This window comes from Pseudophryne corroboree, chromosome 8 (assembly GCF_028390025.1).
Source record: "Pseudophryne corroboree isolate aPseCor3 chromosome 8, aPseCor3.hap2, whole genome shotgun sequence".
NCBI classification, from domain to species: Eukaryota; Metazoa; Chordata; class Amphibia; order Anura; family Myobatrachidae; genus Pseudophryne; species Pseudophryne corroboree.
This window is the reverse complement of record NC_086451.1, coordinates 273856525-273883620: the sequence shown is the minus strand read 5'-3', so window position 1 is coordinate 273883620 and position 27096 is coordinate 273856525. Positions and strand designations below refer to the sequence as shown.

The 27096-nt window shown below is 37.2% G+C and overlaps 1 protein-coding gene across 3 annotated transcripts in view; it reads right to left on the bottom strand.

The window, feature by feature from the left end:
* Window positions 1–214: 214 nt before the first annotated feature.
* The window catches only part of GRIA3 (glutamate ionotropic receptor AMPA type subunit 3), a 459549-nt gene continuing 432667 nt past the window's right edge, over window positions 215–27096 (bottom strand). The window contains exons 14-16 of one of the 3 annotated variants that reach the window (XM_063937239.1): window positions 15478–15592; window positions 10714–10961; window positions 215–7568 (exon numbers count right to left, since the gene is read on the bottom strand). In XM_063937239.1, the coding sequence (XP_063793309.1) occupies window positions 10716–10961; window positions 15478–15592 (361 nt within the window). In that variant the 3' untranslated portion in view covers window positions 215–7568; window positions 10714–10715. Of the gene's footprint in view, window positions 7569–10713; window positions 10962–15477; window positions 15593–27096 lie in introns of those variants that run through there. The other 2 variants (XM_063937238.1, XM_063937240.1) reach the window with 2 other exon arrangements.

The window sequence follows — 27096 nt, the reverse complement described above, 5'->3', positions numbered from 1 at the left end:
TAATAAATTCAGCATTACTGGAAATCTAGCAATTTATTAGTCACACACTTCACCCCTAACATGAGTACATCCTCTGTCTATTGCATTTTGCTTCTATTCAATGATTATCTGGGACAATATTCACAAAATGTCAAGTAAATGAAAGGAAATGTTAACAGCATCTGCTTTTGTTTTGTATTGTATAACAATGACAAGCAATTCCAACATAAAAAACTATTTTTCTTTCTTTACATTTTATTTCCAAAATGTATTAAAACTTTGTACATGCCTCATTAAAATGAGGCTCAGTAATCTGTCCATACATGCATTTATATCTCTTTACAGCCATAAGTTTGCTTGGCAATTTTACTGCTCACCAATCTGCAGTTAAAAAATGAAGTTAAAAGAAAACAAAATAAACATTAAAATACAAAGAAAAAATATATATCCCAAATGTTCTACTGCTGACTGGTCGCAGTTATAGCAGGAAAATGTAAGCAATCAGTAGTTTTTACATGCATTTTGTTTCTGTTAAAAAATACCGAACATCCCTGCTTCGGTATGAAGCTCACACTCTTAAAAATTAATGTTTCATTCATAAACTTACTTTTAACACTTTCCTTGACAGATGCTGCCACAAGGTAACAAGTGTTGGCTCCTCTATCACAGAAAGAGTTAAATAACATCTAGGAAAACATGTTTTTAGTATATTCGGCACAGCTTTTTGTCTCCCACAATAGGATATTAATAGCATTAAGATTAAAAAAAAAAAAAAATCACAGTTCCATTTTAAGAAAGTCCCACTTCTCAGCTGGTATCCATGTTTTGTTACCCATAATTCACTGCTTTTACATGCTTCCAGCTGAGAAGGTATTAAAAGGCCATTCTTAATATATATATTTTTGTTTTGTGTAAATAAAGTACATTACATATCTGCATTTTCATAACAAGACAACTACAGTGTATTCTCTGATGAAATGTTTTTATGATGTTGATGTCTGGGGCTCTGTTTGAGGGTTCTCCCTAATTTACAAGGTAATTGCAAAGTGTTGGCCAATCTTTGTGGGGTTGCTGAACTACCTAGCTGCCTAAATATGATGAAGGCATGTTAAGATTTTTTTAATACAGTAATTATAAATAATGAAAGCATATATATGAATATATGTATAATATGTAGAAATTAAATGTTTTATATATATATATATATATATATATATATATATATATATATATAAATAAAATAAATCTTTCTATGCATGCTACCAAGTGTTTTGTGCAAATCTGTTATGACATCAAATGCATAATACTAAAGAAAGATATTTATGTTCAACAGAAACATGTGAATAGTTATAAATTCAAATGAAACTATCTAAATTTACTAATAAAGAGCTTAGTTTATTTACTTTTGATTTACTCTTTTCCAGTATATTTCAACGCTGGTCTTTTGGGGCATCTCTTTACACTCTTGAGCTGTAGACTTTATGAGATTTGCATTTTAAAATGCTTTTGAATAATTAAGACAGTAGCATCTCCCAAAAAGCAGCCAGTCTACAAAAAGTTTGTAGCATACGTAATGTGAAAGCCCACTCCACCTGGGAAGACCTCTTTCCAAATTTTATTCAGATAATGGCAACAAAAATATTTGGTTTGGATGGTATTCCAAAACTGGAAGATTCTAATTCTGATATTTCCTTTCCATGTAAATATATCTTTTTGCTTTTTCTGATCACATTTTAACCGTTTGTTTATTTATATATCTTTTCTTAAAGTTGGAGGTTTTTAGTAAGGCCTTTTGGTTTGTCATTAAAGAACAAAAGGCTTCATAGACATAATATTTCAATCGACATATTAAAGATCATTAAGCATTATATGGCAGGGGTTCCTATAACTGATGTATATAAATAAAGTCAATTAGTTTTAATACATTATATTTCTGTGAACTTCACATCTGCCATTTTAGAGTGGACAAGTCAATAATGAACTAGACTTAACAAACAGGTCAGGTAATTTCTATGCATGTCACTAGAATCTATATAACAATTCTACATTGACAGTTATACAAAATTAAACTTTCTCAGTGCTCTGTTAAACATTTTAATATTTTGAAACACTGATATCCTTACAATAATACAGCTGTTAGGATAGAAAAATATGGCTCAGAATTAAACCAAGGCTGTAGACAAGTCATGTAGAACATACTATATGTATAATAGATTTGCAACTTTGCATAATGGGCCTAATTCATGATTGTATGGGATTGCACTGCCGCAAGGAAGTGGCTGTGCAAGTCCATGTCATCATAGGCGTGCGCAGGGGGGGTGCCTGGTGTGCACAGGCACCCCCTAATGTCCGGCACCCCCCTTACACATGCCTGTAACTGAGTCATTGCCAGGCTTGCAGTTCTATCCCTGACTGTGTATGCCCACCCGCACTCTACGCCTGCCAACACAGACCGCCTGCTCTCTACGGCTGTCCGCCTGCTCGCTATGCCCGCCCACCCCCACTCTCTACACCCACCAACCCTCGCTCTCTACACCCGAGCCCGCCCCTCCACCCGCCGCTTCTCTCTCTTCACCTGCCCGTCACGCCCGGTCAGCAGGCTTGGCGATAGGGGAAGAGACACGCCGCTGCAGGGGCAATAGAGGGTGCATTTGTCAGCTGCACCCGCTACTGGAACCCACATGTGAACAGGACTGCAGGGAAAGAGGGGGTGAAGGAGAGAGAAAGGACGGCAGTAGTTGTCGGCGGTGAGGAGCACTCAGCTGCGAGCGCACCCACAAGTAATGTATAATGTATATTATATAATGTATTTGGAGAGGCACTATGTGTCACATAATGTGTGTGTGGGGGGAGGGCACTGTGTTGCATGTGTTTAGGGTGCACTGTGTATTATATAATGTGTTTGGGGGGTACTATGGGGTATATTAAGGCCGGGGCATAATGTGGCGTAATGTGAATTTTGCCTCATACTGTGTGGCGTAATGTAAATGTTGGCTCATATCGTGCAGCGTAATGTGAATTTTATCTCATACTGTGTGGCATAATGTGAATTTGGCTCATTATGTGGCGTAATGTGAATTTTGGCTTATACCATGTGGCGTAATGTGAATTTCGGCTCATACCATGTGGCATAATGTGAATTTTGCACCAAGGTTCACCACTCTCTAGTTCCATCACTAGGTCAGAGATAGGTTGGGGAAGTGTAAGTAGCGATAGGATGCAGCGGCAGCTAGGACTTATGCCGTAGCGGACAGTCAGTAGTGGCTACTGGTCGCACCATTATGTTTCATTTTATTTCTCTGGGGTGTATTGTATGTACTTGTATTATTAGATACTAGAGATAAATTAGATTACGCCATGTGATTTTACTGAGAGAATAGTGTCAGACATGTCCCTCGGCGATGCGAGACACGCCCAAAAGGCGGTGCTAGACATGCGCCTCCAGCAGTGCACCCCCTAATAAAATTTGCTGCGCACGCCTATGCATGTCATTAACATTCAAATGTAACAGGAAGTATCTGTAGGAGATAGAGGCCACCTCTTGTATTTGCAAGATTTGAGTGCTATATCTGAGGATGCAGCCTTGCATCAGCATTGCAACCACAGTGACCATTGTTCACAATTTGTAAGGGTTTCAGGCACTGGCCAGCTCATATAAGGTGAAGCTTATTCAGGCTGGCCATAAGGTCCAGACTCCCGGGTCCAGGAAATCTGCGTCAGACAATGCAGTCCCTGGACCCATCATGCATTCAAAACATGGTCAACATGCCCCTGTAAAGAATGGTGCTGGGTACTGCCCCCCAAATGTCAATAACGCTGTGGCTGACAGGGGACTGCAAGCAATATTGCAATACCTGTTCTGCACATGCGCAGAATGGATCTTTCACCTGCACAAACCCCCAAACATCATATTTGCACATAAACCATCAGGGTTACATGCAAATATGGATTAGGCCCTAAGTAACCATGGGTTATCTCTTTTGAGCAAAATTATGTTTCTGCGCTAATGGGAACTGACTATAACACAATAACACTGTTTTGCCAAGAAAGCTAAATAATAAACTTGTACACTGTTGTACAAAAATAATTTCTCCACTTTTTTTGTTGTTTGAGAAAACCCATGTACCTATTTCAGAAATGTTGCCTTACAATGGATGCAACTGTGAGTGAAAACTCTATAGCTTATCAAAGCAACCATTCCTCAGTGCTATTTTACTGTATATAAACTGAAAGAGCATTTTACTTGGAGCATAAAGTAATACTGAAGTGAATTGCACATTTTACAGAACATACAAGGGTCAAAGCAATTTGAGATCGAAACTGACAATTTTTTGTTGCGTGTCAATGTGTCAAGGTTTAGTGCTTTGACACTTTCAATTCTACAGTTGTGATGCTGAGCACAGTATTTTCTTTTAATCCATGTTGTAGCCTGAGCTTGGATAGATAGTAATGTTTGAGCAAGACCAATATCATGGCAATTTGCACTAAATATTTCCCACTGTGCTACATTTAACATTAAATCAGAAGTTGGGACCTATACCATCAAGAAAAGTTTTGTCTTTAGAAATATTTTTGTATTAATAGCCAAAACATTTGTTTATAGCTTCCTGAATTGCATTATTTTTTTTTACTAGTTAACACAATGTCAATATACATTTTAAAGCATTTAAATATTTTACAAAATACTAAATCTTTAATTCAATTATATAACTTCATACAACCTCTGACATTTATATTTTTTATTTGCAATTGTTAGTTGCATTTTCTATGATCTATTTTAACTTAGGACCTCAGGGGTGGGGCTATTTCACTGAAATCACACCCTCAGAGGTGGGAGACATTCCACTCAAATCAGACACTTAGAGGTGGGTTCCATGTTGAGGCTATTCCTCTTAAATCAGACCCTAAAGGGTGGGGGCCAATCAACTCAAATCATACCCTCATTACACTGTCTTAAAAATGTCACAGTGCAATTTAAGCACCACATAGACATTAAAAGTTGTGCTGTTTCGATATGAAATTATGCTTGGAGAACTATGTGCTGAATGTGGTTCATCAATCATTATTACTATGTATGTGACTCATTAATAATAATTATGAATTATGTTTGTGCTAATTGATTGGAAGTGGGCAATATAGTAGCCTTCAATGCTGGAAGTAAGTACAGGATGTCTCCGGGTGCTATATGCAAACAATAACTTGCTTTTGTGGACTGATTGGAGAGCACTACAAAACAAATAGGTACAAGACCAAATACAATTTTCATTCATAAAATAAGTTTTTAAAAAGTTGCAATTACAATGCCAGGAATTAATTGAGGAAATAGTATATCAATTCTGCCCAAGCTATGATCAGATTAACTATGAGCTGTGTTCCTATTATGTGTTTGGGTTAGCACCTTTCAAAAAACAATATTGAACACGTAACATGTGCACTGCTTGCACCACATAATACATTTGCATCACTTGGACAACATTGCTATACAAACTGCTCAACTATTTGCTCTTCAATCATTTCATTATTGCTTTCACTTGTATGGGTTAACATTTCTGTGAAAGGACTAACTCCCTAGGATGGGCAGTTTTGGGAATACTTTTAGCAATAACCAACTTTTGACAAGTTACATTAGATGCAGTAACAGACAAGGACCAAATTTGAAACATATGTCAAACATTTCATAGTTTCCTTGTTGAAGAAGGGTTATGGTACTATGGACATTTGGTAATGCCATATAAATGAAATAATAATAATAATAATAATAATAATAACAATAAATGATACAGCCAAAGAGGTTTAGCACAATCTGCACTTTAGAAATGTTAACAAATATGTCTAACCAGTATTCTTTGCATGCTATTTTAATGTAAACCTTTTAAGGAGTGTATCTGGCCTTGTAGGATCCATAATAATGTAATTGTTAGTATGTCCCAAACATCAGCAAGTCCTATATATTCCTGGAAATATTTAATTATCTACAACTTGTATGAAAATAAACTATGCTACTGTATTTTTTAAACAGGGAATTCATTGTAAGGTGAAACTTAAAATTATGATGGCTATACAGCTACCCTTTAGCCTGTGTTTTAATGTAACTGACATTACTAGTTCTGATAATGATAATAGGAATAATTATATTCAGTAAATAATGATACAAATATAATTATACTAAAAGCAAACAGTCTTATAATTTTGGACAAAGATCAAAACACAGCAAAAATAATAACAAATGCCTATATAAATATTGATCTGGTAGTTTTGGTTATTATCTAAAATAGAGACTGCACTCTTATTTTTGTTTTGAAAGCAAAAATATTATTGTAAATATGCTAATAAATTGATACAGGGTTAATTATGGGTTATTCTACTAATAGCTCATTTTGTATATCGTTTTAATGATGTTTGCACAAATGCAAACAACTTATGTTGCTTATGAGTAACAATGGCTCAATGTAGTAAATTCACATTTAAATTTTTCACACTTGGTACTTAAGTCCCAATAAGTGGAAACTGTATTATGCCAAAGAAAATCTGTTAAAGTGATGACCAAGTTACCATTTAACCTTAGTTAAGCAGTGCATTTCATATTTTAGTATAAAAAATATATATGTATATATGTATGTGTATATATATATATATATATATATATATATATATATAAAACCTGAAATAATGATTTTTTTTACTTTTTACACCTGAAAGTTGCAGTCATATTTTTTTATCCGAGGGCAGATAATTAATAATATCTTTAACATTTCAGGGGTAAATTAGGAAGAACCCAGGAGACACTGTTAGCTATCAGTCTAACAGAATGCTGTTCTTAACACATAACAGCATTACTAACAATAATACATATTAATGTAAAACATGTGAATTTAAAAGTGCATTCACTCTAGACATACAGTATACTAAAATAATTATAGACACATAATCTGCTCTTTCGTATACTAACAAGACATGTTCAAGTGTTTAAGGACAGCAATGGGGTATAGGTGATATTTAGCTTCTACCATGCCTTCTCCACATTCTTTTCCTCTTTCCGAGCTTTCAATCATCAAATCAAATTAGATGAGGCAATTAAGCCTAGTTTGTCTTTAATAATACGTCTGGCAGCCTGAGTGGGTTTAGTGAAACATAAAACAATGTGACTGCAATGAAGACAAGACAATATGTTACTCAAGTGTATTTGTCAATCATGAGAAAGAGTGAATGCACCTCTAAAAAATGCATATAGAGCATCTGAGGCTCTGTACAGTGCTAATAATCAATGGCTTTTATAGAACTTGTCTTTTACAACAGTATGATTTCTTACACGAGAATCTCATCTTGTGGCCACTTAATATTTTCTTTTTTTCAAGCAAAGCATTAGCATTTCAGTGATAGTTTGCATTGGTGTGAGACTCAGAATGTTCCATAAGGCACTGAAGGAAAAAAAAAATTTGTTCTTTCTAGTAAAAGTTCTTTGCACCATCAGCGGTTTGTGTCATTCCTGACACCAGGGAAAGAGTTTAACTGGCTCAGGTGGTCAGGAAATAGGAAGAAGCCTCATTCTCAATTTTTCACCCCATCACTTGGTTCTTCTTGTTGGTGATCTGCAATACAATATCGATACATATATGTGTTACATTGAGTCAAAATGCAAATTGATTCTTAAACCATTTTCTAACAATTTTGAAAACAGTCCACCTGATAGTTCATAGACTGCAATAACATGAAATAAAGATAGTTACATTGTTTACTGACTTTTTAAATATGTAATTTTTTATATTGATCACTATAGGCTGATTCTGATTCGGAAGTAAAGCCCCCCCCAAAAATCAAGTAACTGCCCCTGGGTAAACCCATATTACAATATGTTAGGGGGAATGTAAGATTTAGAAGTTCCAGGGATCGCGGGTGTCCGTGGGAGGAATGTCTGGGAGAAGACCATGGACTACTTCTTTCTGCAGTGTCCCTTTAACACAGAAATGTATAAGGAAGTTTCAAGAACCTTGGGTATTCCTTGCCTATCAGGGCTGAGTTACCCAGAATGGGTCTATGGGACATTCAAAAGGTATGAGGCTTTTGAGTTGAGCACTATTTTCCTAGTTAGTCTAGCAGTTAGGTATAATGTGTGGAATGCATGGTGTCAAGTATCTCTGAGGGGTAAAATCCTTCCCTGTAGGGAGGTGGTAGCTTTAATTCTGCACAAGGTGAGGAGGATGATGGAGCTGGAGAGTGGGGATGTATGGGTGGATGAAAGGGGGCTAAAAGGGTATGAATGGGGATGAAAGTATGATGGTAGAGGGAGAATGATTGGATGGGAGTTTGGAGTTAAGTATGTGCTCCTTAGGACGGAATGGGACAGGAGAAAAGAGGTTTAGAAGAAAGATTGCCTAGGAATTTAGACTCTAGAGGAGGATTTAGAAGGGAATGGTTTGGGTGGAAAAGAAGGGGGGAACTAAAGAAGTTGTTTTTGTTATTTGTTTATATATAATTTTATGATTATATGGAATATGTAAAAGTTTTGATTTGTTTTTCTTGTATAGAACTACATATGGAGTATGCTATTACCTTATTATTTATTTTAAATTGTAAAAATGTAAATATGTAAATATGTGGTTGCAATTTTAAATAAAAACATTCCCATATTACAATGCATGTGGGGCAGATTTAAAATGTGCAGTGATTTAGATGTGAGAAAGACATGTCTTAGGCCAAATGTAAATTACAGTGTAAAAATAAAGTTTTTCAGTATTTGTAGGCTACTTGCAGAAGCAGACAATATTTACACTGCATGTAAAAATAATAAATATATGTGAACCACTTATATTGTAATGTAACATGGGGCCCAATACAGACCTGATCGCAGCAGCAAATTTGTTAACTAATGGGAAAAACCATGTGCACTGCAGTGGGGGCAGATATAACACGTGTAGAGAGAGTTAGATTTGGGTGGGTTATATTGTTTCTGTGTGGGGTAAATACTGGCTGCTTTATTTTTACACTGCAATTTACAATAGATTTCTGTTTGAACACACCCCACAAAAATTAAACTCTTTCTGCACATGTTATATCTGCCCCCCCCTGCAGCGCACATGGTTTGGCCCATTAGCTAACAAATTTGATGATGTGATCAGGTATGAATTAGGCCCATGGTTTGTCCAAGTGCAAAGTTACTTGCTCTTTCTTGTTTTATCTTCAACTCAGAATCAGGCCCTATGTGTGAGATCTTTAGATTCTACTGTCTCCAATCATATTTCTTCATTTTTAATGTGGAGCTTGTGGATTTTTTCATATTTACATTTTTAGGTACATATTTCTTTATTAAAAAGTTGATGTAAGTGTTGATTTTGCAAAGAACACACATTTCAGACTTCATATGCTTGCAGTATATATATATAAATATATATATATATACAATTCATTAGTCTGTTTGATTATCCAGTTATGCATTTGGACAACCCTACATCAATTGGGATAAAACCAACACAATGTGGTCAGTTGGATCCTTTCCATGTTTTAGGGGGGTTATGTTCCCATTGATGTACGTTGGGCAGGATTTTGACCTAAGGAGCCTGTTCTGGGCCTTCCACTGTATTGATTTGGATGAACATTTTACAGAGTGGTAATTTTGGATCCCATAAGACATCCTGGTTGGACCTTCTGTTAGTGTTCACCAGGCAGAACTTTAACCCAGTGAGCCTGTTCTGGGCCTTTGTATGGATTTGTATGACATCTTCACAGAGTGATAATATTGGGTCCAAGAAGACACACTAAAGTCTTGACATCCTGGTTGGACCTCCCATTGGTGTATTGCAGACAGAAGTTTGACACAGCAAGCCTGTTCTGAGCCTTTCACTGCATGTATTTGGATGTAATTTTAATGAACTATAATAATTGACAGAAGTAGCCATAATTCAGTTACCTGAAATAACTGACTGAAATAACCATAAATCAATTAACTAAAATAAATGACAGAAATGGAGGTGGGAAGAAAAAAAATATTGTGTTCCTAAAAGCGTTGGAATAGCAACCCATCTTGCAATGTAAAAGTCCTTATACAACTGAACAGAATGAAAGCTTGGGATTAGGGCTACTGGCAACACCACACAAAAAAAGCACTGTGCAGCCACTTTATGGAATAGCTGCTAAGTATTTTTGGAATAGCTGCTAAGTATTTTTAAAATGTTGACAGTTACATCCAACTCATTGGTAACTTCATAACTTCAAGATTTAAACTCGGGCATTCCCGAGTACTTCAGCTAGTATATAATATATATAAAACTCCTTTTTTTCAATAGATTATAAAATTGTGAATATAACTATCTTCCATCTTTATTTGTTTATACCTAATCTTGTTTTAATATTGTGTTTGTTACCAATTATAAAGGATGGTTTATTATGTTGGTGCTTAGAAGTAAATAATAATAATAATAATAATAATAATAATAATAATAATAATAATAATTATATGCAAAATGGTGGCTTGGTAGTGTTAGTAAAAACACAAGCTGGCTTATCAATGCTCTGGAGCCCCTGTCTTCCAGAAGCAAGTAGGCAATTTATCTTGTTTGGTTCTAATACTCAGAATGTTCACAAAACATGTTTTTATATAATTATATAATAATTATTTTTACAAAATATAAGCATCGTAAAGCCTTCTAAATTATATTGTAAACATTTTAAAAAAACATCAAACAGCTTAAAACAAGGTGTTGCAATTTTGTTTTATCTCCTGATGGATCCAAGTCATACCCTTATATTTTAACGCTTTCTGTTCCGTAGACATTGTAACCTTCTCTGTATGTAGCATAATTCTGAGTGCTAGTTGCAGGTGGAGGTTTAAAGTTTTGTGAATTCTTCGTGATTTTCATTCTTTTAGATTCTGCTCGTGATTTGTAGCAGAATTCTATCAAAGCCACCATCATGGCTAGTCCAAGGCCTCCAACAAGAATATAGAACACCCCTGCGACATTACTTAAACTCAGGGCACTTGTCTTGTCCTAAGAAAAATGAACAACTCTATTAGGGTCACTGGATATTTTGCAATGGTTAATAAATTTGCTCTCACGTCTGCCCTGATTTGTAAATACTTATACATGTATTGTATATATATATTTTCCACATCTTAAACTACAAACATAGCATGGACAAAAAAAACCACAATTTAATGCATGCAAATAGAATTTTTATAATTTTTTCCCTTTATGCTCCCTGATTACCATTCTAGAAGGTCTAACTTTATCCAATTGTACAATTCAGTCTTTATGCTGTGTTATAAATGCTAGTAAAATAATCAGGTCACTAATATTCAATGAATCATTAATTTAATACATTGTTACTATAACTAAGCACATTAACAGATATAGATCAGAAATGTATAGCTCAAACCCTGCATTTGGTGAATGTAGAGAATATGTATAATACATATATAATGGTTCTAACTTTATCCTTTACTTGCTGTATGCCATATTACAAAGAAGTCTTGGAAACCTTGTGGCTGTCCACTTGTTGAACTATAACCACCAGCATGCTTGGCCATGCCAACAAAAAGTAAAGAGCCACAAGTTGCCCATTTCAGCAACCTTCTTTTCATGTCTCATTAGGGGCTTTTAATATATCTATATTTTTTCATTAGAAAAGGGTTATTTGTAGTTAATATTTAAGTGTATTTAACTTGAACTTCAACCATATTACTGATAAGCTACGGTAATACAGTACTTGGAATGACTAAGCTAGATTCTAATATTTTTCATGCAGATTGAAACCTTCAACAGGAAAAAAGATAAGTGGTATTAATCCGGATCTACCCTAGAAATGCTAAGCTTATAATACATCTTAATTCTACTGAATGAATTCATTTGCTGCCTTATGGTCTATTGCTAAGAATGCTAAAAGATATAGAAATATAAACAGTGATTTAATTCAGCCTACATGTGTCATTGTATTCATTAAATCACTAAAAAATGACCATCAGTGCAAAAGTTAATGGTCATTTAGGTAGTGCTTTAATCAATTACCCATTAAGGATATATGTTTGTATTGCGTTTACAGAATATACTCTAAGCAGTTTTGCTGACTATCTCAAAAGTAGCAGCAAGATAAGGGAATGCACAACAGGTATGAATGTTGGATGGAGTGAGCTACTGATTGAGTCAAATACAAATGCTAATTAAAAACAAAATAAGAAAGAAGCCTAATTGAAAATAATATTTTAATGATGTATGTGGTGTAGCATACATAATAATGATTTCATAAACTTTTACCACTCACTAATGTTCTAAAGTTCATTAAAAGGGATTGTGGAATTAAATTGGGTTAACAAGATATAAACTTAGTTAGAGTTATGTCTTTGTGTTAAGTAATGGATTAAGTGTTCTTGTCAGAAAACGTAATTCAAAGGGTAATAATGACTTTATGGAAATCAGTTGTAATAATATGTGTAAAATGACATGCTCCTAGCTTGGTAAAAGCTACAATGAGTGCTGTACAGAACTTTTATGCTGAGTGTTAGGGAAATATGCACTATGATAATAGTGGTTTTCTCTTTTAATATTGAAAGTATAGTTATAGCTTCATTAATATATTGTTCAACAGGTAGCAACCCCCAGAGGCATGTATAGAATTGTATTATATCATAATTTAAACACAGTGGGGTAGATTTACTAAGGAACTTTCTACACACTACCACACTGTCTACACACAGTTTGAGGATCAGTGTTTACTTTTGCCACCACGTAGAAAAAGTAGACAAACTAGATGATATTTGTTGATTTTGACTTCTTTTGAGAAGTCAGCAATCAACTTTCTATTGATTTTTATGCTTGTTATAGGACAACAGGGATCATCTGTGGTCATCTTTAATAACATGTTATATTGAGACAACATATGCTTCCACTGTAGGCCAACTGTTCAATAAGACTACAGATATCACAATGTATGTACTCAATATTATTTGCAGAACGTAATGGCAACTTTAAAATGTAAATAACTGATTTAATTATGTTGTTATGGTGTTTTTATGTCTATGTTAATGAAACTTTGATGTCTATGGGAAAATAAAATTAGTTGGATTTTCTTTTTATTCTTTATCAACTTTTAATTTGAAGGTGGTTTTATGGTTAAACCAAATGATTTACAGAACATTTGTTGGAAGCCTGTAGCTCAGGTTTCCATCTCCAAATACATAATATCCTCTAGCCGTCTTCCTCTAAAGACATTGGCTAAGTTAGTAATGATCATATAATGCAGATCAAACATCTGAAAATTAGGGGGCAGAATGAAAAATTATAATTATATTACTAAATTTCTAATTTCATCCTCATATCGAACTGTATATATTTCTTGAACTTTTTTTACTTTTTAAATCATAATGTTTATTGTTGTTTTGAGCAGGAGACTGCATTATGTATACCCTAATGCCAAGATTAATCAATTCAGTTAAACTTTAGTCTATCAGCATCTGACATATCAGCCACAGAATGAGCAATCCATTCTCTTGGCTAATCTATACAGGAGTTGCCTTGCTGTCAGATTTGATAACACATGAACATACACAAGCACTGAGTGGTTTGATCATACACAGTCAGATGTGGTCATCAGGCTTCAGGATTTCCCAGCCATCCCAGACCACACTGAATAATCATGATTAGATGATAATCAGATCTGTTATATTTTTTGGACCAAATATACAGCAGTTTGTACCAAATAAATGTAAAATAACCAAAATGGCTGCCAAAACGACAGCATGTATGGATCTGTTACATTGTATCTAAGAGTACTGAAAGTCTTCACAACTGCAAACTGTATTTTTTACTAATTTATTTAAAACATAAAGCAGGGTACACACAATGGTGGTCATTCCGAGTTGTTCGCTCATTATTTTTTTGTTGCAACGTAGCGATTAGTCGCTAATGCGCATGCGCAATGTCCGCAGTGCAACTGCGCCAAGTAAATTTGCTATGCAGTTAGGTATTTTACTCACGGCATTACGAGGTTTTTTCTTCGTTCTGGTGATCGTAATGTGATTGACAGGAAGTGGGTGTTTCTGGGCGGAAACTGACCGTTTTATGGGTGTGTGCGAAAAAACGCTACCGTTTCTGGGAAAAACGCGGGAGTGGCTGAAGAAACGGAGGAGTGTCTGGCCGAACGCTGGGTGTGTTTGTGACGTCAAACCAGGAACGAAACTGACTGAACTGATCGCAGTTGCCGAGTAAGTGTGGAGCTACTCAGAAACTGCTAAGAAGTGTCTATTCGCAATTTTGCTAATCTTTCGTTCGCAATTTTGATAAGCTAAGATTCACTCCCAGTAGGCGGCGGCTTAGCATGTGCAAAGCTGCTAAAAGCAGATTGCGAGCGAACAACTCGGAATGAGGGCCAATGTGTAATAACATTGGCCTCCATGAATGTTTGTGTACTGTACCACGCTTTTCTACCTTCAATAAGGATGGAGTAATATATTAGTGGCTTTGTAACCTCTTGTCTCTTTTTCATTGTTGCTCCTGTTCAATAGGTACATTTTTAGTCATGTAACTGGAGACATCATAAGATATCCCTTTATCAATAGGTCTTCTGCACTTAGCTGAAATCAGTAATCATTAGAAATCATACAGTGTACAGGATCCAGGTGGTCAGGAAACAGGGAAGTGATGATTTTTTGGTCACATCAGTGAAACTGATTGTTGGCCATATGCTGGAACCATATGATGTGGACATAAATTTGCATCTCCTCAGCACAAAGCTGATCAAGACAGAAATAAATTGTTTATATGTGCACTTATCTGAGGACAATAATGGCATCATCACTTAAGAGGAGAAGTGAAAATACAGTGGAAACTTTGACCTTGCTTTGTAACACAGCACTATTCAGGCTTTATACAGTAATTGTATTGTCAAAACAGATTCTCAGGGTTTTTCATGAATCCTCTTACCAAATACTGTAAACCTTAAAGACTTAACAAGGTGACTAGCACTAAAAAAGTACTCCAAACTAAACCTGACTTTGTGGAAAGGTCACAATAAATGGATTTGCAAAATCTAAAAGCTTTAATAAATCTACCCCATTGCAGTACTATATAAACATTTAATGGTGTTATGCCCAATGTATATTTATGTGATAAATTTGTATCAAGAGGGAACATTTTCAATTGAATCAGCTATTTATTTAAGTTGCCTTGTCTAACACACTGATTTACATTACAAAATTTGTTAACAATAAGAGAATATTGCTGGGAGAAACTTACTAAGTCTTGAATGCTGGGACTTATCTCACAGCTTGATGATACATGACATAAAGTAGAATATGAAGGTGTGGAATCATTATCCATTCCATTAGTACAATACATTTATTAGTAAATCTTGTCCATTAAGATTTGAGGTGTATTTTGATTTATTGTCTTATTTGTGTTTTATGCCTTATTGATATTTTTAACTATGTTTTAAAAATAAATAAAACTGTGTGTATGAACGGTGAGTCAAAATGTGACTTCTGATCAAGTCAAAAGACCTTCTGCGACTGACCTTACTTCCGGAGTCCTTGGCTCCACATTCACCCTTATCGTACCACCATTTGTTTTTCAGCTTGTCTAAGATGCCTTGTTCACTGAGTTTCAATACTGCAAGGTTTACGGGAGTTCTTCACGTGGGAAATAACATAAATAACATTATATTATGTTATTTTATGTTATTCAAGCTTAAAACTATTTCATACTATACAAAGCGATAAAGCAGGGACCCTGGACACAAAGATCTTGAACTGCAGGCAACCTGAATATCACCTTAGTTTTAACACCACAAGTGACACTAAATTACCAGGTCCTGCCTATATCGCTTTGAGTAATCGGCACACACTGTTAAAGGAGTAATAATAATAAATAACAATTGGCAAAAGGCTTATGCAGAAACTTTTTTAAATGATGGTTAAGCTAAACCTCTTCGGTATACCATTTCCACTGAGAGATTTGGAATATCATAAAACAAGCAGATAGGTACAGTATGTAAGCAGGTTGTGCAACAATCAAGAATGTTAAATTATAAATTGAAAAATTAAAAAATTTTAATATAATTTTAATTCATCTTGGAAACTGTCACTCAACTGGCATCTCCACCCAAGTATCCTGGAAAAAAGGTAATTAAAATTTAATCTAATAATATTTCACACTGAAATTCTCAATTGGCAATATGGTGTTTAGTAAAACCATATGCAATGGTGTTTACCCAACACATTCTGTTTCTATTACCACCATTTTCAATCTCAATTTACCAACTCTAAGTCTATAAGAATGACAAATGGAGTACAACCTTATACTACATTTTACACAAAAAATGTTCTTGACACATAAACTTTTTTGTGATATAACTAAATACATTATTTCTTCCAAAAATGTAATTAAAAAAATGGTGTTTCCATTGTAGATATTTTTTTTTAAATAAAACATTCAGTACAGTAGTTATAACCGGGATTTTGTAACTAATGGTCATTTGTTTACTTATAACTTTTTTTTGTAATAAGAGAACAAAGTCAGTTAATTATTACATCTCTTACAATGTAACATATTGTACATAGTGCATGTAGCAGATACAGTATGTTCCAATGTCTGTTCTTCAGCTGTTATGTTGCAGGACAATTTACTACGTACTAGTTATTTTGTTATACGTTACTATAAATAAATAAATAAATAAATAAATAAATACATATTTCTAAAAGAAAAATTATACTTGTAAATTACAAGTTGTCTATAAGTTTGTCTAAATAAGTCAGTATCATGTTCTCCCTGAACTCCTACAAGACTCAGTTAATCTGTGATGAGTTATTAATAACAAGTGCACCATTTATATTCACTACTGGGGCAGACAGTGACCTGTCATGCAAACTTGTCACATGAGGTTATATTACTATCAGCACATAGTAACATAGTAACATAGTAATTGAGGTTGAAAAGAGGCACAATGCCCATTGTGTTCAACCTGTATTCTGTATTAAGTTGAGTTGATTTTACTGTACCTGCTGAAGAATGTTTTTATCACTAGTTAACAACTATAAGTCATGTTACACCCGGATTAACAACGTCAATAATTTAAATGTTGTAAACTTGGATATTCTTTTCAATCAGAAATTCATCCAATCATTTTTTAAATGCATCTACTGAGTCCACCATTACCAGTTTCTTTGGCAAGGTATTCCAAATCCTGATTGCCCTAATGGTAAAGAACCCTTTCCTCCATTGCATACAGATTTTTTTCCCTCAAGCCTCAACGAGTGTCCATGTGTCCTAAACAGAGTTCTTTTAATAAATAATTCCTCTGATAACTCTTTGTATTGTCCCTTTACATATTTGAAGACTTTAATGTCTCCTCTTAGACGACTCTTTTCCAGTGTATACATATTCAACCTAGTAAGCCTTTCCTCATAATCCAGTCTTTCTAGTCCTTTAATCAATTTAGTAGCTCACCTTTGAACCCTTTCGAGTTCCCCGATATATTTTTTATACAGTGGTGCCCAAAACTGAACACAATATTCCAAGTGCGGACGTATCAATGATTTGCACAACGGCAGAATTACATCCTCGTCCCTTGTCGCAATTCCCTTTTATGCACGCTAGCACCTTACTTGCCTTCTTTACTGCGCTTTGACATTGTATATGGTTATTAAGCTTATTATCAATGAGTACCCCCAAATCTTTTTCCAAAACTGTTACCCCTAGACTTTCCCCATTTAATATGTAGAATGCAAGTTTGTTTTTAGTTCCGAAATGCATAACCTTACATTTTTCTATATTGAAACTCATTCCCCCTTTAGATGCCCAGATTTCAAGTTTAGATAAGTCATTCTGCAGAGACTCCACATCTATTTCTGAATTAATTACCCTACACAGTTTAGTATCATCTACAAAGATTGAAACTGTGCTTTCCAGGCCTATTTCTTGGCAATTGATAAGTATGTTGAACAGTAGTGGCCCGAGTATGGACCCCTATGGTATTCCGCTGACTACTGGTGTCAAGCTTGAAGACTTCCTATTGACCACTACTCGCTGGAGATCTGGAAGTTATTTATACACCATGTACCTTCTTACATCAAATCAATGACTAATCAATATCAGGAACACCTTGTATTGCTGTGAATTGTATCCTGAGCAAACACAGGCAACAAAGACTGGAGTGGCAGTTTAGTTAATTTATTTGTTTGTGGTTGGAAATGGAAATGAAAGGTGTTGAAGATGGGTGTAATGTTGTAGTGGTACAGATGAAGGAGCCATGACATATCAGTGATGTTCTGATGACATGAATCCATCCTGATCATACCTATTTGCACTCTATGGTCATCTCCCTGTAAATTATGGGTTAGCATAATTGTAATGTCTTCTCATCAACTCAACAATTTAAACGTAGGTTAGCATTTGATATGTATGTTTTGATTTAGTGCTAAATTCTATCAAATTACATAGGAAAACAAAACAAATGTACAACAAGTGTACCCCCTGGCGCTAATAAATCGGCTTAGTTTTACAATAAATTTAATAAACCTCTAAAATGTTTGTCTGTGTGCTGCTCACTGCAATAAAAGGGACTTCTCTGCCCTTCTAAACTCGTAACAAAAAAATCTATCTATCTATCTATCTATCTATCTATCTATCTATCTATCTATCTAGAGACTTGGCATATATAATGTTATAATATTTTTTTCCAAACTGAGCATAGCAAAATCAATGTGCTTCCATAATGTATTATGTCAATGGAAACAGACAGCCTATTGAAATGTTTTGCATATATTAATGAAAGGGTTACATTTATCCCATTACAGGCTCATATGATGGTTTCTTGTGTTTGGCTGACAGGGGTAGATTGGCCACTTCACTGGGAGATTTCTTGGTGGACCAATGGATCAGGGGGCAGCTTCTTATTTGTTATTTATCAGTTTTGGAAAAGACAGATACACATCATAAGGGAGCTACACTCTTGGACCATTATTTGTGTTATCCAACATTAAGCACACAATCCTATTACATATATTATGTAGCACCATATCACCAAAGTATACTGTGGTTTTATTTCACCACCTAAGATAAAGATTACCTCACCTATTGGAAGTTGACCAATTAAATGAGCTCCTTGTGAATTATGCTCTTTATTGATTTTCCCTGATGAAGTCCTTTTAAGGACGAAACGCGTTGGGACAGAACTCTCTTCTAAAAGGACAACAAGCCCCAGAAACAATATTATAGGGGTCATTTTTGTCCAAACTGATATTTGTTATTTTTTAATAAATTTTATATATGTATATAGTTACATTGGTTGTTGGTTGATTCCAAATGACAATAGGATATTGTTTTAACTTTTTAATATTCCTGTGCGCACTCTGAATTCGGTTGTCTATGTGTTTCTTGAACCCTGTGCTAGCAAAAGGGTTATTCTAGAGGTGCAGCCCCCATTGAGCACAGTAATTGGGTACATTTGTATTATATATATATATATATATATATATATATATAAAATTTGTAATAAGCTGCTCCCTAAACCATTGGCCCATGTTCCCTCACCCTGGTCTGGGTGGTCCTGCTACTGCTTCCTGAGACAGATAGGGTAGGCAACTAATCTGGGGGTAAGCTATGCTGCCCCCAGGGTTGATCAATGCAGCAAAAAATAGTGATGAAGTCACACTGATGGTAATTGGGTTCTGGCTCCATGGAACAAATGGAATGGTGAGGACTGGAAGGATTAGCAAGCTGAGGTGTGCGCCAAACACAACTAGCAGGTAACTGCACTATTTGTGGTACAATATATTGTATAATCAGTGAGTACAGCAACGCTTATGTTAATATAATATAGTATAGGTATATAGGGGTATTAACGGCCACAATCACTGGTATGGGAACACAAATCACTTCTTTCATAGCACAACTTTCTCCATTTACATAGCAGATTTCCCCACTCTGGCAGTATAAAGGGAAGATTATAGAAAGTATAGTTTAAATGTACAATTATCATATACAGCCTACTCTAAAATAGAGTTTTAAAATAAGTGTCTTTATTTTAAGATGGGACACTGCAATTTATATTGCATATAATGATGCTTAATAAATGTATATGAGGTGCTGCTTTATAGATTTGAATTGAGTGCTGCCCTTCAGATTACTGACATATTCAGATTTGTGGCTTAGAAACCAATTTAGGTATGCACTGAATAATAATAATAATAATAATAATAATAATAATAATAATATTATACTCTGTGTATGGTGTATCTTAACAGATCCCAGGTCTATTAAAAATAAATCATTGAAGCTTAAAAGTTATTTTAAAGGGGACATAAGTATGACATTCTGGGTGGATATGGGAGTGGGTGAGACTGTCAATTGAAGTGAAAATCAAATTTATTTATTATTTATTACCAGTTATTTGTATAGCGCACACATATCCCACAGCACTTTACAGATAATATTTAGGTATTCACATCAATCCCTGCTCAGTGGAGTTTATAATCTATATTCCCTACCAAATGTACATACATGCACAGACTAAGGTTAATTTTGTTGGTAACTATTTAACGTAGCAGTACATTTTTGGAGTGTGGGAGATTACCAGAGTACCTGGAGGAAACCCATGCAACTACAGGTAGAACAGGGGAGAACATACAAGCTTCACACAGTTGGTAGAAGTTGAACCAAACACCTCAGGGATGTGAGGCAGTAATGCTAACAATTACATTAACCCTACTACCCCCACATCACATTCAGTCAGTGTGAGAGCTCCATAGTTGTTGCCACCAACATGTCCAAATTGCATCCTTGATACTCTACCATGTTCAAAGAGATGCTCTTTATGGCAGTCTTTAGAATGCTCTCTGTATTTTAAATTAGATATTTGGATGTTTTCTGTATTGTATATGTTTCTGGGATACTCCCTGTATTGTGTATAGGTCCCCAAAACCTAATACTAACACAAAATGTGACCAGGAATAATGGCCCTTTCATTGCCTAATTTTGTGTTGTCCCATTGATTTTTTTCCTGCCTATGTGAGGCCACATTAAGAACTTTTTCTAGGGCCACTTTAAGTTCCCAATCCACACCTGTTGGATGAACAAGTAGTGTATTCTTCTTTAGCACCAATTATACATGGATAAAAGTGAAGGCAAAAAGAAAGCAAAAGATTACTACTGTGGAAGTGTTTCAATGTGCCCGCGTTGATAGTACAAGTACAGATGTGTCCTCATACATTTAGCCCCAATACACCATACAGCTCAAGATGCAGCTCCGGCACTACCATTAGGCAGCTTGAGGTGGCTGCCTAGGAGCACCAGACCCTGGAAGGCGCAACTGAATTCATCTATCAAAAAACTGAAGGGTGCCCCTGTATGTGACCTCTTCCTTTTACAATGCGCTGGCTCCTGCTGGGGGTCTAATCAGGTGCAGCTGCCACTATCAGGCCATACCACATAGTGCCTCAGTGCTTTCTCTGTGCTGACATGGGTATCATCAAGTCATGTGAAGGCACATAGGAGGCAGGTATAACTATGGTTCCCGAGGGGAGCCCCTACGGCTGCTCCTCATAGCCAGGATGTGCCTCCTCTAGGCCTCTGGATGCCAGCTCTCCAGAAGCATGCAGCACCTGACTACATATCTTCAACTGCTTAGTCACTGTATTGCTGCTGCCACCTGCAAGAGGCATCCTGTTGAGGTAAAAACAAGAGAACAACTTAAGGTAATTAGCCCATGAGGGTTCTGTGAGACCACAGACTACAGATCTTACAGGCTGATGGGTGATTTGCACTTGTAGACAGCATAATAAGGAAAACAGACACTAGGGTACAATACAGTACAAATGGAGGAGGGGGGTCAGTAATGAATTTACAGATGAGAAATGGAACACATACAATTAAAGGAATGTAGTTGATAACTTGACAGACCGGCATTCAGAATACCGGTGCCAGAATTCCTACACCTGTCAGAATGTCGACGTTGGAATCCTGACAGCTGGCATCCTGAATGTTGGTATGCCAGAGAGGGTTAAACTTAGGCTGCAGGGAGGGAAGGTTAGTGGAAGCAGTAGGGTAAATTAATTTCATTCAAAATGTTGGGATTATGGTGGTCAGGATGCCGCTGTCAGTATTCTGACCACGGGCATCCCATACCCAACCCCAATTAAATATCTTTACCAAACCCCATATACAGTATATATAAAAAGTGGGGTCATTGTCAACACACAATACAGGGACATCAATCAGCACAGTGCAGCAGTCAGAGGTACCTCTGGTGAGTGCCCTCTTCCTGGATTTCTAGCTACAATTGATATATATATATATCTATGTCAGGAGACTGACGCCGGGATCCCGATAGCCAGAATATGAGTGACAAGCACAGCATGTCCCCTCGCAGTCTTGATGCGCTTGCCATGCTTCGGGCCCGGTGGCGACCTTTGGTCGCTACAGAGTAATATTCCACTTAGGTGGTGGTGTGGATTTCGGACAGCAGTCAGGATTCTGACTGCCAGTATTTCACCGGTTGTCAGGATTCCAGTGTCGGTATCCTGACCACAGGGATCCCAGCAGCTGACAACTTGATTGCCTTCCTATATAATGATGAGATCCACCTCAGCCCACCTAGTGGCCACCTGCAAATCCCCTCCGGTAGGTGTGTGGGGGGGGGAGTTTGCAGGTTAGGGGATGCTAGGCTGAAGCTTCACCTAGGGTGCAGAGAGATCTTGCTCCTGCCCTGGCAAGATGCTCTTTTTGCTGAAAATGCATCTTATTCACAATGCAATGCAGCTTAAATGCATGGGGAGACTCTGCTAATTAATTTGATATATGACAATTTGATATTTGATACATATATTTGGTATATTATGTGTGAGTTTGTACAGTATATGGAGCAGAACAGAACTTGTATTGGAAAAAACCTGCTGCTGATACATTACAGCAATTTGTACAAAGATTCAGAGACTCAGTCACACACAGATACTGAATAAAAGTGTCATATATATCAAATTAATCAGCACAATCCTCTTAATGTTCTTTGTAAGGAACTGCAAAACCATTGTGATGCCATATAAATAAAGGGAGCTGTAGTAAAAATGTTGACATTTACAATATTGACAATAATAATGGTGGCACCACAATGTTGTCAGTTATGATGTCCACATTGGGGGCAACGAGTCAACTTTCTTAGAATGTCAACATAAGAAATATAAACATTGTCAGACTGTCGACATTGGGGTTAGCCTGCAGACAGGAGATTAGGGTTAAGCTTTAGGGGAGGTTAGGGTTAGGCTATGGGGAAGGGTCAGAGGTCTGAGGATCAGAGGTCTGACCTGTAAGTTGCAATCGTGACTATCAGGATGAGGAAGGCACACTGGAGCCACTGGAGCCATCAGGAGTGGGTAAATTACTGTTGGGCCACCATGGTTTAATACTAGAAGCACGATGGCAATTCTATCTTAACACCACCAGACCGACGGGCCTCAATGACAGGATACAATGGAGTGTCTTCTGACAAGCTTGAGACCTAATGGATAGAGACATATAGTCGTATGTTGAATAATGCTGAACAATATAGAGTGCGCTGGCTACAACACCGAACATACTAAAGATTGCGACATGAGACTATTGCTTAGTATTAACAGTATAGCAGTGTGTATTAGTTCATGAAGTGCTACAGTAGACTGTATATCTAACACATACGAGGCTGGTCCTTATTAGTAAGGACGAGCATCGCACTTAGTACAGACACAGACCAACCTTAATTTAGGTCCTCTATATTTTGCATATTAAGAATGATATATTTTCTCTGTGTCTGGGTCACTATAAAACCTCATATTGCAGTGTATGCATTAGCTCAGAGAAATGATTTTTTTATAGATTTACACGTGTACATCATAGAGACTAATGAACTAGGTACCCGCAGTGGTGCAGAAAATTAGTTTCACTTTAGTGTTTATGTCACTTTTAATGTTATTTCTGTCCACAGCACTGCACCATACACAGCAGGGGATAGTGATCTCGCTGAAGATGCGACCACACGGACGGCTTTGGTTGCCATAACCACGACGAGAAAGCAGAGAGACTTCCGTTTACTGGAGGCAACCATGGCAACGCCTGGAAGGTACGCCGGAAAACGTGATCACGTGATCCCAGTCTCCACACACACACGTCACTTTAGCTGGACAGAAACCAGAGCTTTTACCTGCACACAGCTTCCCGCCGACGGGTCTCCCACACGTATAAAGGTATGTCACTTTTGTTTGATTTCACTTTTCGTTTGCTCACCTTGACAAAGGGGCGGGTTGCGCCCCGAAACGTTGGATTGCAAATTGTTATTATGACCGAATAAAAGCACTTTACTGCACCTTTTAAATCAGACTCCGAGTGCCGCTGTATGGGAAGGAATGGCTGCTATATATACATATATATATATTTTCCCACTCATTTCAGTTGGCAATACATGCATTCTGTGCCCATTGAATTGCATTGTTCATTAAAATTAATATGTAACCTCACTCGTCTGACAGGTACTCTTGACTGCCTGAAGCCAGTGTAATTATTTTTTTGGAGAGTTACACATGATTTTCCAACTTTTTCACTGGCTCTGGGAGGTGTCCTGGTATAGGTAGTCCACAAATATTGAGTCCAGTCATCAGAACACCTGGCCCCGCAGCAAGTAAAGTCAGGACCTTAGGTAGGAGCCAGATCCCACACAGAAGGGCTTATTTATTATGAAGAAAATATTTGGTGTGCTAATTATGGCTTGAAGTCAAAACAAGATAGCTTTTCAGAAGTGTGAGACACTTCCCCTACTGCCTTTGCATACTCTGCCCAGTGCCCATACTCCATCCCAACAACATCTCTCCAGTGTCCATACTTGCTCCTTGTATCCTCTACCAAGTGTCCATGGTCCATTCCAGCATGGTATCTTCCCCTCCCCGCATCCTCTTTCAGGTGTCAACTAACTCCATGCATCCTCTCCCCAGAGTCCATGCTCCCTTCCACATTTCTGGCAGGTGTCTGCTCCCCCTGCATTCACTCCCCAGTGTCCATGCTCCCTCCCTGCATCCTCTCCCTAGTGTCCATGCTCCCTCCCTGCCTCCTCTCTCCAGTGTCCATACCCCCCTCCGCTGCCCAATCCAATTACCTCTGCTCTGTACTGCAGGAGCCGGCTCACCAGCACCATGCTGCCAGTTTCTGCTGTACTGACAGCCTTTCTGCAGGGGAAGTCCTCACCACCAGCATCTCCACTCACACAGTGCTGCTACATGTCTATGAGGCCCCAGACTGCCACTTCTGTCCAAATGTCCCCTCTCCTTCCCCACATTCTCTCTCCCGTGTTCATGCATCATGAAATGAGATCCTATTAGTGGTGGCTGCTGCCTGTGGGCTGCAGCGATATCCACACATTGCATGGGGGTGGGGGCAGTCAATACATATAAACATACATGTAATGTATGTAACATATGTGCTGGCTGCCTTACCCTGGAGTTCAGCAGTTCTGTACGTTTCACAGCTACCGCTGCCGCTGTTGCTGCTCCCATTTCACAGGAGTCTGGGGGCAGACTTGTAGAGCAATGAGTAGTGAAACTGAATGTTGAGTCCTGGGTGCAGCCATGGCTGTGATCCACAGTGCTGCAAATCCCAGCAGTAAGACAGCCAGCACATATATACAACATTACATGTATGTTTATACAGTATGTGCTAACTACCCTCCCCCCCCCCAATGTAATGTGTGGTCAGCACCGCAGTCCACAAAAAAACAGCAATCATTTTGAGATTTATATATTTTGCACCACACATGTGTGTATAGAAAATTCACATATAGCGCTGCTGGGACATTGGACACGGCCCTGGTACTAGATTGGTGCATGGTCAAATGTGGAGGCATGGATATGCCACACTTTGTGTACCATTCCCTACAAAAAACTGAACAGTCTCTGCTCCATCTCTCAAGCTGACTTGGGCCCCCACTGTGCCCCAGGGATGTGCGGTTAGGTAAATGGCTCTGAAGACATTGGCTAGTACCAGAGCCAGATTTACACACAATATATGAGCGAAACAGTTTATGTGGGCATTATACAGAGATGCAGCATTGAAAACTGCTACACATTTGGTGAGTTTTAATCAGAGATGTGTGGAAAAAATAGGCGCCTCACCTGCCATAGACTTTCTACTCCAGAGTTTTGATTATAAAAATAATTAGAATGATGCAAAGAATAATAAAAACATTAGAAAAATACAAAAGTCTATATTTTTTATATACTTTACATAGTCAAAACTTTGGCTTATACGTTAGTATGATAGGAAATGCTCACCTACCTCACCTTACCGCATGTCACTGCTGGGCCCAATTATTCTGTAACTGCCCCATCCCCTTCTCGGCAGCCCTGTTCACATACTCTGCAGACTGCAGGTGTATGTGAATCACACTTCTCAAGATACGTCCACCTCATTACACTGCATTATTCTACATCTGGCGTACAAATGCATATACTTATGTCCAATAAGTGATGCGGCTTGACTGTGTTAGCTGGGGATTAAGTCTGACTGACCTGGCTCAGTTAATCCTATTAAAGGCCAAGATAAATGTGGACCCATCTGTATATGCCAAACCTGCATTTTTTATATACAATATAATGCAATAAAAACATTGCCTGTATTAATTTGTGACTATAAAACGCAAAAGGGAATTTTCCATCCTGCATTTGTTCAAATGGAAATGACAAATAAGAATGCATAATACTTTTATATAACAGAATGTACGCATTGGGTACGGGATCCTGGCAGTCAATATCCCGATGCCGGAACCCGGACCGCCAGAATGCCGGCAGCAGCGCCACAGCTATTCCCCTCTCCTGGGTGTCCACAACACCCATGGAGGGGGAATAGAACCTGTGGTGAGCGCAGCGAGCCACCGAGACCGCACTGTGGCGAGTGCAGCTTGCCCGCAAGGCACTTTGTTGTGCTCGCCCCGCTGTTGGCATTCTGGCAGTCAGGATTCCGACATCGGGATTTTGACCGCGGGAATCCAGTCTATATCCCGAATGTACTACATTTACGTTAGAAAGCCAGCTAATGAGCATTTTTTTAATTGAAGATACTGTATTAATTTCAAGTCTTATATTTATTTCTTAGCTTCTATATAGACATAAAAGATTTAAAT